Below are 13,760 nucleotides of genomic sequence, written 5' to 3'. Positions count from 1 at the left end.
ACCATATTGTGCATTTTTTTCACAATGCGACTTTATCGTAAGTTTTTTTTAATCCCAAACCTCTCCACAATATTGTGATAGTTACTGTATCGTAAGGTTCATATTGTGATATTTGGATATCCTTACATCCCTAGTATACGTACTTCAATGTGTTTACAGTAAACAAATCACCTTTTTTCAAAGTAATTAGCTTAATAATGGTCAAATATCTACACTATAAAATAAAACTTGTAGCTGTCGCTTTTTGTAGGTGTAAAAAGCAGGATTACAGCAAATGAGCATCAATATTTTTCAGCAAAAACTAAGCTGTACTAAAATGTAGTACTTCCTGTTTCCATTCATCTTTCAAATGCACAAACTAAATGAGTGTGCTGTCATCTCGTGGTTAACAATGGAATTACAACCAATATCAACACGCGTTAGACCAAAATAGTGTAACAGAAAAATCCGTCAAATAGCAGGATTGCGAGCCTAGAACCCACAATGGAGAGGGTCTACTGTATAATGGTAATACTGGTTCACATTATTGAATTTTTTTTATCGTTGGCCCCCACTGTAGTAAATATCCGAGGGCCCTCCTACGTATGTAATATAGTAATGAAATGTTGTGGACCTACAAACCTTGTACCAGACAGTCAATGTTTTCAGGGAGGACAACGCGTTGCACGTAGCAGTCAAATCTTCCCCTTTCATCATGGCCTCAGATTCTTTGGGTACCACCACAGCGGGGTCCAGGTCTGAACACAGCACACACGCCAAAACAGAGGGACACAATGTTAGGTAGGATGAGGAGTAGGATAGCCGGAAACGTTTCGTCCAATGACATCCTTCATTCTAATAATGTGCTAACGAGCGCCTGTGGATGTGATCTGTGCGATTCATGCTAACAAGTTCTGAGAACAATTTATGTTCATTCAGTCACATGTGTGCCGTTTCCTCACAGTGCACATTGAGCTCCATCTCTCCTTTGACCTCGTTGTATGAGGTGCCGTCCCGGGGTCGACACCGGTAGAGTCCGCCGTCTTTGCGTGACACCGCCTGCAGCATCAACACGTTACCGCGGCTGTCCAAGTCCTCATCAGGGTCGGGCTCCTGCCACAAACATTTAGCGGTTGCAGGATTCAGGTTGACCATTCATGTTGACCAATATTTCAAATATGCTTGCAGTCATTAACCTCTTTTAAAAAGGCATCATTTGAAACTGGATGGATTTACAGCAGTTGGTTCGTAAAATTTTTGGAGGTACCGCACCAGTTTCTCTGGCTTATTCACCGAACCCTTCTTCATTGAAAAATACCGTACAGGCAATTCGTATTTACCGCGAGTCATGCGGGAACTCGGCCTACGAAAAATAATTTTGTACTGTCTTATTATGTTCTTGCCGTAATGTTAGTGTTGTTGTCCCCCAAGTGCTAGGTACTGGGTTGGAGTCCCACTGTCTCCATTTAAGTTGGAAAATAAAAACTTGTCAAGAAGTAACACTAAAACTATGTGAGAAAATAACACCCAAAAAAGGAATGAAAATAGCACTTTGTGGTTAAAAGTAACAACAAAACTGTGAGAAATTAACACCAAAAAAATGAAAGGAAATAACACTGAAAATAGTTTCGATCCACCCATTTTTATTTGAATTTTCAAGAAATGCCAAAATAAAACTGAATGGAAACACTAGAAATTCAAAAAAGGGCCCAAAATTCGCAAAAAGTTTTTACGCTTAAAGGGGGTGGATTTTGAAGTGTATTGAAAAAAGGAAAATGCGAATTTTGGCTACGGAAGCGAATAACCGCTGACAAGACCGGATATTACATCACACGTACGAATGTAGTCCCAAAGCAATGTCGGACGATAAAGTAACGTTTGCTTGGGGGGGACGACGAAACAGAAATCTTTTTGGAATTAATTAAAGAAGCGCTACTGTTTATCAAAAATTACAAAAGCAAACTCATACGACTTCATCGCACAGCTAAATTACTGGTGGATCACATCTCTATGGTGTATAACGCCACCTACAGTGACGGCGCACCCTCTCAATATTCGCATAAAAAGAACAGATGGAAACGGGCATAAGTTGCATGTTCGTTTTACACATTTTCAGTAAATTCGCTTAAAAATTCGAAACAATTGGATTGAAACCTGACTAATGTGAAAAAATAACACTGGTATGTGAAAGTAGATAACTCTTTAAAGTGTAAAAAGTTATTTCATGTGCCAAATAATAACACTATGGGTGTTGTAATTTCACTCTACCAAAGAGTTACATTTTTACACTTTTGGAAATATAAAAGGGAAAGTGATCAATTCAATACTATGGAAGTTCCGATTTTTTACTCGGAAGTGTACGACTCCGTCATTTATATATAAATGATGTATTTTCAGTAAGACAGTAAGTTCTTCTTGGCACACAAGGGGTAGGAATTGGACTAACTGACTTGTGTGTCTCCACTGTCTTTAATGTGCACAGCTCAGTAATGTTCTTCCTGTTTCTCACAGTTTCACACTGCAAGTGACGGTGACCCAATTGGCCGAGCCAACACAATGGTTTTGTGTTTGACATGGGAACCAGCCACAGCCCCGATCTCCGTCAGCGTCTTAGAGCCCAGACTGGATCCGCGGGGTCAAATCAGACTAGGACCTTCACACGTTCGCGTCTACGTGGGGGTGCCGCCAGCTCTGCATATCAAAAACATTCCCGCCGCGTCACCCCTCTATCGGGGGACTTTTTCACCGGATAGAAGGGGCTCCATTCTTACCCGCGCCCGGCTGAAGATGAAGGTCGGCGTGGGGTTGCCATCGCCCTGGCAACGCAGCTCCACAGTATCCCCCTCCTTGATCAATCCCTCGGGCGACTCCCTCCACAGCTCCACCATGGTGGCTGGGTCTGCGCGCACACACACACACACACGAACACACAGTCAAGTTCAAGAGTGTGACTCAGCATGCTTGTAAAGTCCCATTAACAAGATCATTTCCATGAGGCCGACAGCACAGACTGTGTTTTTGGCTCCGACCGCCACTGTGTCACTCTTCCATAAACAATGGAGTAACACAAAGCTAATGTGGCTCCTCAAATGGCTTCTACAGAACTACTTGGTAAAAACCTGACGGCGGAAAAATAAAGGCACTTTGAATGGCAGACGATTTTTGGCTAAATGAAGGAGAACGCATACTGCAAGTAAAAACAAAAGGACAGATGTTTACAAGTTGAGGACATACAGTACAAGGTGGATAAAAAAAAAGTATATCCCAGTACAGGTATTTTTATATCCTGATAATGATATATATCCCAATTTAGTATTTTTCCTTAAAATTACATGAAATTAATAGTGCCGTCAAACGATTTTTTTTAACTAATTGCACAATTTTCTGTATTTGATTAATTTAATAAATTTTTTCTTCAATGCTCATAACAAATATTTACTTGAATAAAATCTTAGAATTAATGGAAAAACATCAAATAGAAAGTATATTTCGAATCAAAGACTGTTTTAATAGCTTTCTTTGCACGGGGCGGCGTGGCTCAGTGGTCGTCTTGCCACCCAGAGATTGTGGGTTTGATCCCATGCCATTGTGACCCCATCGAAGTATCCTTGAGCAAGATACTGAACCCCCAGTTGCTCCCGATGCAGCGTCGTCAGTAGGTGAATGTAAAGCGCTTTGAGGGCCTTGTAAGGTGGAAAAGCGCTATATAAATAAAGGACCATTCTTTGATCCTTGAATAGAATACTTCTTCTGCAAAATACAACTGTTAAGCAAAATGATCAAAATCCATCCATCCATTTTCTTAACCGCTTAAATAGTAATTTAAAAAATATATCAAAAATAATCACTGAATTTAAATTAATCTCCAGAGTTGTTGCTTTAATTTTGACCTGAAAATCAAATTTTCTGGGATCTTGTCTCCATTTAAATAAATATTTTACATAGCCCGCACAATAGAATAAATAAAAGTAATACAAATAAAATGCTTGTAAGTCATGCCTCAACTGTCCGAATGGTCCTTCAGTATGTTCATTCCAATGGGTGGGGTATACGTGCGTGTTGCCTTACAGTGAACGGTGACGCCGACGCTGCTGGACTCGACGGTCCTGATGGCGCCAGGCACGAAGAAGCTGACCTCGCAGGAAAAGTTAGCGTCCTTGTCCTCCTTGAGCACCTGGTACTCCAGCGTGCTGTGCACCGAGTACAAGCCGCTGGCCTCCACTGTGTCGCCGGTCCACACGTTCACACCTGCGAGAGCGCAGTCACCAATTCCCTTTTAAATGACATTTTAACGACTTTTGTTGCATGCTAACATAAAAATAAAAGGCTGACAAGGCTTAAATCAACAAGTGAACTTGACTAGTGGTACACAGAAGTATATTAGCCATATTAGCACTTTTGAAATGTTGTGTTCCAACTTCCAACATTGGCTTCCTGACTTACGTCCCACTGAAGGCAGCAGCGGCAGTATGTTCCTGTACCAGGTGATGTTGGCTTTGGGGAAACTGTTCCGGGCCTCACATGTGGCCACCTGAAGGCAGCGTCACGTTGACAAGATCGAGGACATGCCGTAGTTAGCATCAAGTAAACTCGATGGGTTCATCGTGAGCTGACTCACCTTAGACGGCATCTCATTGGTCACAGATATTCCTGCTTGGACACCCATGATGACAGGAGCCTCCGGGGGAGCTGGAACAAATAAAAAAATGTATTTCAGTCATTTCGCAACAAATGTCAGGTGTTGGAAAGATGACGCGTAACAGCAGCTGTGCTTCCTCACCGAACACCCTGAGGTGCGACTTGCGCTCCGTGAGGCCGTCGGACAGACCGTTCACTTGGCAGATGAATTCCCGCTCGTCGGACAGTTGCACTTCGTGGACGGTGAGCCGAGTCCCGTGCTGGTCTAAAGTCACCTGGATGCGACCGCTGTACTCCGTGTCTTCGTCCACGATCTTGTCGTCGTTATGGCCGTAGTAGATGCGAAACCGTGAGCTGCCGCCGTTGTCTTTCTGCAGACCATGTTGGTTACACACGTCACAGTGGATTTGGGACTGTCACTCTTCATGTATGAAGCATACACTTACTATTAGGGTTGTAACGATAACAGCAATATTGTGATATTAATCCTGTCATGATATCGTCGTCGATATTAAAAGCAGCACATCTGATAAAAAGGAGGGGTTGTATTCCATTTGTGCAGTTCCAGCACCCTCTGGTAGTTAGTTTATTATTGCAGTTTAATTTTTACTAGGCATGTTTTGGCCACCTACGTTTTTAAGACCCAAGCTAATGGCCAGATGAAGGGAAACGTAACACGATTAAGTTCCTCCACAAATGTATTCGATTGACAATGTGTTTAGCCAAGAAATGAAAATGAAAACTGAGCACTGCAGGAAAGTGTAGACTGTGGAGAATAAGGATGCGTAAGGCTAGTATGTGTATTTATCAGCGCTGTCAACTCAAATCTGCCGTTAGAGTGGCACAACAATAACCAATAAGCGACCATATTAACGTTTTGAGTGCGTTTGATTTATCTTTGGATTATTCCAAAAGAACCAGCCTCACAAAAGTCAGCTATCTTAAAGCTCACACAGGGAGCAAAACGCCATGGGACCATGTTGCCGTCGTTATACTGGAACCGTCAAAGCAACGTCTATTGGAAAACATGCGTTGTCGACACATGTGGACAGTTAATAAAGCTTTTATTTTTGACAAATGAGCAAGTAGTAGTGGTTTACGTTGCCTGTATGAGCTCAATGCTTAGAACCTTAGCCAATAGCGTCAAATGTAGAAAAATGGGGCGTCGGGAGGGAATACATGATGTGAAAACGAGTTGGAAAAAGTGCATTTTGGTCCAAGAGGCAACTGATTACATTCAAGTCACACTCTGGGTGAGACTGACAAGATGGGCGTAATCCTTCTTGCACGGTTGGACTGTCCCACATAGACGAGCGAGACTCACCACAAACCACTGGATCATGAGAAAACGGGGAACGCCGTTGGATTCGGTGAAGTTGTACTGGCAGGGGATCTCAGCCGAGTCGCCCAGGTACACCTCCACGTTCTCGGGCATCCTCACCTCCACTTTAGCCCACACTGAAGCAAACACAAAAAGTACACGTTCAAATGTAGTCGTTGAATTGCTAATTTGTACACTAACCCGAATGCAAGCCTTTATTTGGCACGAGGCAGACGAGAACAGAAGCGCAACAAAGAAAAGGCTTCTTGTCCACATGGCGTACTTTTTCTGGTCTCGTTTCCTTCCGCCTGGCTGCCTGACACATCTTGGCCACAAAAGCCGTTTCCCGGACATCATCGCAGGGAATTTAGGCGAAAGAGGCGAGTCGCCAGGCTGACACTGGACTGTTGAATCCCTGAGCCAAGTTGTTCTTCAGCCATGTTGGACTTGGCTGCTCTTATTTCACACACAGTGAAAAAAGAAAACATTTTGGCCCAATATTCTGTTGAATCTGGCTCACAGGAGTTATGTGGGATGCTGGACGATACTCTTGTGCTCCTCTTACGCTGTCGGATCAAACTCTTTGATTTATTTCCATTGATCAATTCCCTCAAAGTGCCTGTTGTATTTTTTTATGTTTTTTTTATACACAGCTACATTTGTTTGTTTCATATTTCAAGCACAAAGCAAGGACTGCTGCCTCCTCTATCACAAATTTGAGCATGTGAGATCCTCGGTGATAAATTTGCAATTTCTAACGATAGGGTAATTTGGTGTAACAGTGAAAAACCTTCAGTAATTGATGACCAACCTTAATGATGTTCAGAATTGCCTACAATACCAGAAATAGACCTACAACTTACATTTCAAGCTATGGTTGTGGTCTAATTTGGAAATCCTTCAAAATTATTGAACCATCGTCACAAGAGAAATTAGCATATGTCAAACAACAGACAGCTGTAGTAGTATTGTAGCTTCTCTTTTTAGCAGTCAATTTTTAAGCTTATTTTTTAATTGTCCGAAAGTATACAAACACTGATTGTGAATATCCTGCAGACAAAATAAGACAACAAAAGCGCGACCTTGCTGCCCTCCTCCGTGTTTTCAGCGCTTGCTAAAGCAGACCAAGCATGAAAAGAGCTTGAGGACGCCCCCGTGGCCGCCCACTTGCCCCCATTCAGCTGACCGCTCCCCCGTCAGCAGCCCGTTTCCCTGCCTTGCTCTGCACCAATCCTTGTCACAACTCCCGTTTTGCTCCCTCCCACACCTTCCCCTTCCTTCCAGGGTCCGGCTGGTGCTCAGCCAACCATTTCTCAAAGACGACGGGTGAGCCATTGTTCCCCCACCTGGGTGGACTACATCCCCTGCCAGCGCTCTCCCTCTCAGACACATAAAAAACACAAGACACAACCACACAAACCGCAGCGCAAGAGGTGAAAAACAGTTCATGGTGCGCTGAAGTTGTTGTTTGGTCAGACAAAAAAAAAATGACAAGGCGCCTTTGAGGAGCAGATTATGCAAGCCGCAGGGCAAAATATGTCACAGAAGTCAGTGTAAAAAATGTTGTTGCTCTTTGGGGCTAAAACTTTTCGGCTAATCCGATTAGCGCTGGGGGGTTGCCGGGGATTTGGCTTCCAGAGCCAACTTGGGTCTGGTTCTTATCTATTCCTGTTGTGCCTTTATGTGGCACGGACTACAGCACAAATACACATGGGCCGTGATCCGTGGACCCTGACAACCAAAAGTCCTGAATGTGTGTGTGTGTGTGTGTGTGTGTGTGTGTGTGTGTGTGTGTGTGTGTGTGTGTGTGTGTGTGTGTGTGTGTGTGTGTGTGTGTGTGTGTGTGTGAGTGTGTGTGTGTGTGTGCGTGCATTCTTTATTGTGACTTGTCTGAGGCCAGGCTGATTCATAAAAAAACAACTAACGATTATTTGAATGTGCTGACAGGATCAGGCCTGTAGTTGGACCGCTTATCAGTGCACAAGATAAACCCATGCCACCGACGGCACAATAAGGCCTTTCATAGCAGACATTTCAGGAAACGGCAGGTGAAAAGTCCAACATTAAGAGCTCACTGAGAGCACGTTTACACGAAAACAATCAAGCAAGATCTGTAGTTTTGGATGAAAAGTTTGGCGTACGTTTTTTTTTAATGTATTATTTTACATATGATTCGTTTGATTCTACTTTATCAACAAGCACAGATAGGTAGGTTTAACAAAATGTGTCCGTTTTCCCTTGCACACACTACAGGCATATATTCTTCTTTATCCTGTGCACAAAAAAAAACCAAAACCCCCCCAAAAAACTACTAATATTGCTGCAGCTTACTGAGTCACTTAGCTGTGAATGTCTTCTTTCTTTCTTTCTTTTTTTAAATGTATGACTGTGTTTTACTGCCCACTAGTGGCCAAGTCACGCACACCAGAAGTATCACAAGGCCTGAAACTGATTCCTAGCATTTCTATTCATTTTAATTAAAATAATTTCATTTACCCAGCTTGGCCTCAGTACGAACAGTAACACTTCCAAGTGAAAATAAAGGACTTCATCATCCTTCTCTAAATAATTCTACAACCAATACAAAGTCAGTAGCAAATTTTGATGTTTCTGCCTAATGCTACCGACTAAAAAAAAAATGAGAGCAACAAATGAATACAATGGCGTGATCAGCTCAGCTGTTTTTGTTTCGTTCTACAACGGCTTGCACAATAAGATTGCAAATCAAATGAGATAAATGGTGAGGGAGCTGCTTAAGAGGAAATCTCGTACCCATACAGTGGTTCATTATGCCATTAAGACACAGACAATAATACCCTCCGACGCTAGCCAGAATGGCCACCGTTATTGGCTTCTTGGTTTGATTAAGGCTGTCAGCTTAGGCCTGCGGTAGATCTGCACCCCTGCCACTGATAAGTGCCCCAAATCACCTCAGACGCAACCTCATTCTAATCCTTCACGTGGCTGGCGAGCCATGAAATGAGCCAGGGCACTTGTGAGATAATAAACATTTCCCGTAATGACGGTTCTCCGAGCTCCAATGTCCGCAGAGTGCCGCTGCGTCACGTCACGTCTGTCTCGTTCTAAGTTTAGCATTTTCTTGAAACCTTCATTTTGTCTTTCCGTTAAGGAGGCAAAAATGGAGTCAATGCCGAGCCACAAGAAGCAAGGCTATGAGCCAGGAGATGGGAAGCAAATACCAACAACACAAAACAAAAAACCCAAATGAGCTATAAAGAGGATGCAAATTGACAATACACTGGAATAGGGGTGTCAAACATTCAGGGGCCACTTTCACGTAAATTTGATCTGAAGTGGGTTGGACTCGTTTGACCGTGGCCTAAAAAGCTATAAATAACGACAGATCAAAATATTTCTTGTTTATTTCTTGTGCAAATAAATTCAAGTACATTCTGAAAATAGTCTAATTTTTTTCATTATTACCTTATTGCAGAGTAATATGAACTTTCTAAACAAAAACCAGTGGAAAAAACAGTTCATTTTAAGTGAAAAACTGCTGTTTGTGCAGGCCAGATTGGACCCCGTGATGTGCCGATTCTGGCCCGCGGGCTGTATTGCTCGACACCCCCGCATTGAACCTCCAACGATGAATTGAATCTGTTACAGAACCCTCATCCGATTCAGATTTGTGAGGAATTAATTAAACACAAGAGATGAGCTGTTACTGTTGGTCCAAAAATACCCCCCAAAAAGTTCAATCAAGCAAACTTCCGCAGCGGAGCATGCACACTTACTCGTCCAATCCGACATCTTTGCTCAATTTTTGATTGACAAGTCAGCGAAAGCGGCAGCGGATAGATACAATTGCATGCATGCTTGTTGTGGCTGCTTTGACTGAACAACTAGGACTAAACAACGCTACAGAACACCTTTGTTGATTCATGTTCATACGTACAGCGAATTTTCAGAAGGAGAAATCTTCTTATTTGAAGCCACTTATGTGTAAAAGTGAGAGTGTCGCTAAGTAAATGTATGGAGAGAGGCTCCCTCAGCATAAAAGTGCGCCCGACAAGCAGGACGAGTTTGCTATGCAAAAGCCTGGTGAGTTGCTGAACACCTGGTGGACAAAGTGCACTGTCTAACATCAAAGAGAGGACACACAGACGGAGAGCAGAGAGCCGAGGGGTCCTTGTCATAGCGAGGGGGGCCGGGCTTTTCAGGAGCACAATGTGGCACAAATCTCCCAGTGGTGCGTTCCCGTGGTGACAGTCAGTAGCCGTGAGCGAGTCCACGCTTCTTTATACTTTGGCACAAGCGAGATAAGGAAGTGCGAGAAATCTCCTCAAAGGAGACTCTTTTTGCAATTATCTTCTCTTTCATGCAGCAGTGCAGACGGTCACAACGCCGCCTACTAACGATTGATGTTCAGGGGGACACCCTTCAGGTGTGCCACACTATGATGACCGATTTGCATACTGTCGCTGTTCAGTGAAAAACTTAAATAAATAATTAAATAATAAAAAAAAGTTTTAAAAATTTGTTTATTGTGTGTGTGTTTTTAACCAGGACATTTTCCATGTTGTTTTCAAGAAGTAATTGTTTTTAAACATTTATTTTGGTATATATTTTACTTTTTTTTTTCTTCTTTTTTTTTTTTTACTTTGCAATACATTTTAACTGAATAATTCAAGCACACAAATAGGAGAATTAAGTTTTATTTTAGGTGGTAGAGGTACTTGGTGCAAAATGTTTGAGCCACTGTTTTAACTTGCACAGACTAATCAACGAATAAAAACAGATTTTAGACGTACCAACCAGAACTGTTCTTCAAACTTGTACTTCCTTTTCATGTACTCCACGACCGAGTTCAATATTTTTGAAGACAAGTTCAGACTTTCAAGTTGCCAAAGAAAGCCAGTTGTCATCATAGTGAGTTAATATAGCAAATGAAAATGTTCCAATATATTGCATCTATTGTCCATTTGTTGTAGGAAGTCATTATAATGATAAACATACGTCCTCGAGGCAAATTCCACAGCAACCCGTTGCTTGAATAAGAATAACTACTAATTAAATTTGTAAAAAAAATAAAAATGGAAACGTGAAATACACGATGTAACTTTTCATTTGATTTGGAACAAAATTTGTGACAGAAATGCAATGTACTTGGATGTTAATTTTTCCCCCCCCCCTGTAATTTCGTGCATTCATTTCATGACTTAATACTCAAATGTCAGCATAAACACAACTCAAACTTCTGTGGCCCTTCAACCTCAGACTAAAAAGTCTGCCGATATTCCCTGTCTTTTGAGGAATTGTAAATTATTCCTGCTAGCTGGCAACTTCTCAGGCAAGTCCATAAATTTTTGAACATCGCACCCGGTGGGTGAGACTTCATTAAAGGGAGAAACACGGATGTTTTATTCATGCTTGTATCTGATGTGTTGCCATCAATGAATCCGCCTCCACCGCGCCCGGGTTCAGGCATGCAGTTTGCTCCGCAGATGCAAGGTTGACTAATTAAAGGTCAACGGGCTAAACGCAGCCTACATACAAGGGTGGGGGTCATGTGGGGGTCTTTTGGCAATCGATACAGACTGAAAACAAGTTTACAAACTGGCTCATAAACACTTATTTAGCAGTGTCGAGAATCTAATTGGTAAAAAAAAAACGGTAGCTAGCTGGGAGTCACATTGGACCCCCGTGGCTTAAACATGGAAATGCCGAGTTCGCAACTATGCAGTGCATAATTTATCACGTACAAGTTACTCCTAATCCAAACCTAACCCTTGAGAATTTTTGGTGACAATCATCAGGTTCTTGTTGTTTTTTTGGTCCAAATGCCAACAGTGCCGAAAGAACCGACAAATTTGTCAAGCTGAAGAAAATGTGTCGGTTTCTACACTTTGTGATAAAGCGAGTGAAAGACGGGACATGAGGCGATGCGGTACTGGCTGTTATTTTAACGCAACCTGAGGCCTCTTTTTCAATCAAACCTGTGGCGACAGCACGCCGACTTATCTCCGAACTCCAACAAAGACCTTTTTATGCGGCCCCTATGGTCATCACCATAACACGGAATATCCTTGCAACATGTGTATCAACTCATTCGGCTTTTGGCAACAACCGTTCAGAGGGTCGTCACCACTGGAGCAATAATAACAAGATTATTATTAATTATTTAATCGACTACTCAAGTAATTTAAAGCTACCATCAACCTTGGGCATCTTTTTTATTTCTCTGTATTCCTCACTGTTAGCCTTGTCTCTGACTGACGTGTGTCAAAATGATGAATTATATTAAAAATTTATTAATTATAATATAGGGAGACATTTTTGAGTTGAGTAAAATCTGGGGGCAACTTAGCCAACTAACAACCAACCTACTTATTAATTTGGCACACCAGAGGAAATTAACGCTGCCAAATTTAAATGATTACAAAAATGACATAAGTAGTAGTAAACAAGGCACATTTGGAGATATTTGGACCGACCACCATTCTCATTCACATTCACACCACGCTGCCCGCAGCAAATTCAGGCGATTGTGCTGAACAGTACATTTTGGGATCCAAATCCAATAATAATGTTTACATGTGTCCAAATAAATGTCACCAAAGGGAAAAACAATATAGAATTGGATTAAAACAGAATAAACTACACCCTTATTTAAAAGGCGATTCAAGCATTGCTGTATAAAAACAAAACATCTCAATTAGGAAAACAAACTGAATATTTTCAATAGGAATTAACATGTGATTTCATTATGAAGTGTACTCATTAGAAATGACCATCTGTTTCCATCATGAACATTGTCCAATGCCGAACCATTATGCTGCACCTCGGTTTGTTTTCGCATATTAGCATTGATGCTGCTCCTGTCCCAAACAAAAGCCTGTTCCTGCACTCCCGCTCCTTTCATCCCGTCCGTCTACCAGACGCGAGGGGAGCTGCCGGCCGAGCATGCCACACCTAATTCATCGGGATCAAAATGGCAAAGCCCCGCTGCACCCCCCAAAGTATCCCGCTGAGGACGTTAATGCTCTCAAAGAGAATATCAGAGCGATCAGGTGCACTGCCGCGATAATGAAGGAGAGAGGCTACTCCCTGCGCCCGGGCCAGTGCCCCCCCAAGACCCCTCAGACGCACAAAAGTCCATACATGATTCAACAGCACAATTACCATTACAAGCCGCAATTCTGATCGACACACACCGCAGTCGCAACCAAACTCTTGAGATAAGGCTCCATATTTCTCTTGACATGCTCAATTCCAATAATTGGGACATTTGAGTCTGAAAATCCTTAAAAGAAACTGAAACTGTCAAACTTTCAAACAGGTTTTTTGAAATGTTTGATAAGTACGCCAATGATAAAATCGGCAGTAACATTTCCAGGAGGAAAGATGTTTGGAACTGATTGGCCTTATGGCTGTGCGTGTTTTGTCTAGTTGGCCGGTAAATCATTCTTGTGCGAGATTTGAAGACAAGTGTAAGCTGGACAGGCGGCGTTGGGGGCAGGGACTCCCTCGGAGTGGGGCGGGGAGGGGACGGGATGAAAACAAAGCGCATGGTGGGCTTGTTGCCAGTGGAGGATTGCAGATGTTTCACAACATTGCAAAGCCAATTAGGAGACTTCGAGACAGAGTTGGTTTTTTTTTGTTTTTTTTTACAACTCTGGAAAGCTGGTGGCAATCGCTTGTTACTCCCGCCTGAACGATCCGGCAGACAAAAAGCCGAGCCAACACGGTTCCTTGACAACTATTACAAACAGGCAACTCCTATGAACAGATAACCATTCATGTATGTGTCTACTACTAGAGAGGTTTGATACAACTTTTTTTTCATATTGATACCAGCGCG

The 13,760-nt window shown here is 42.4% G+C and overlaps 1 protein-coding gene across 3 annotated transcripts in view; it reads right to left on the bottom strand.

Moving 5' to 3' along the window:
• Positions 1–13,760, bottom strand: part of mcama (melanoma cell adhesion molecule a) — a 35,093-nt gene that overhangs the window by 5,220 nt on the left and 16,113 nt on the right. For all 3 annotated transcript variants that reach the window (XM_086098790.1, XM_086098791.1, XM_086098788.1), the window contains exons 2-9: positions 5,942–6,075; positions 4,760–4,988; positions 4,598–4,668; positions 4,423–4,510; positions 4,048–4,227; positions 2,751–2,878; positions 942–1,092; positions 622–737 (exon numbers count right to left, since the gene is read on the bottom strand). In XM_086098790.1, coding sequence (XP_085954916.1) covers positions 622–737; positions 942–1,092; positions 2,751–2,878; positions 4,048–4,227; positions 4,423–4,510; positions 4,598–4,668; positions 4,760–4,988; positions 5,942–6,075 — 1,097 coding nt within the window. The remainder of the gene's footprint in view (positions 1–621; positions 738–941; positions 1,093–2,750; positions 2,879–4,047; positions 4,228–4,422; positions 4,511–4,597; positions 4,669–4,759; positions 4,989–5,941; positions 6,076–13,760) is intronic.

The sequence above is a fragment of the Leptonotus elevatus genome, chromosome 16, assembly GCF_054856555.1.
Source record: "Leptonotus elevatus isolate MCC_2025b chromosome 16, RoL_Lele_1.0, whole genome shotgun sequence".
NCBI classification, from domain to species: Eukaryota; Metazoa; Chordata; class Actinopteri; order Syngnathiformes; family Syngnathidae; genus Leptonotus; species Leptonotus elevatus.
The sequence above is the reverse complement of the archived record's forward strand: the minus strand, read 5'-3'. Positions and strand labels throughout refer to the sequence as shown.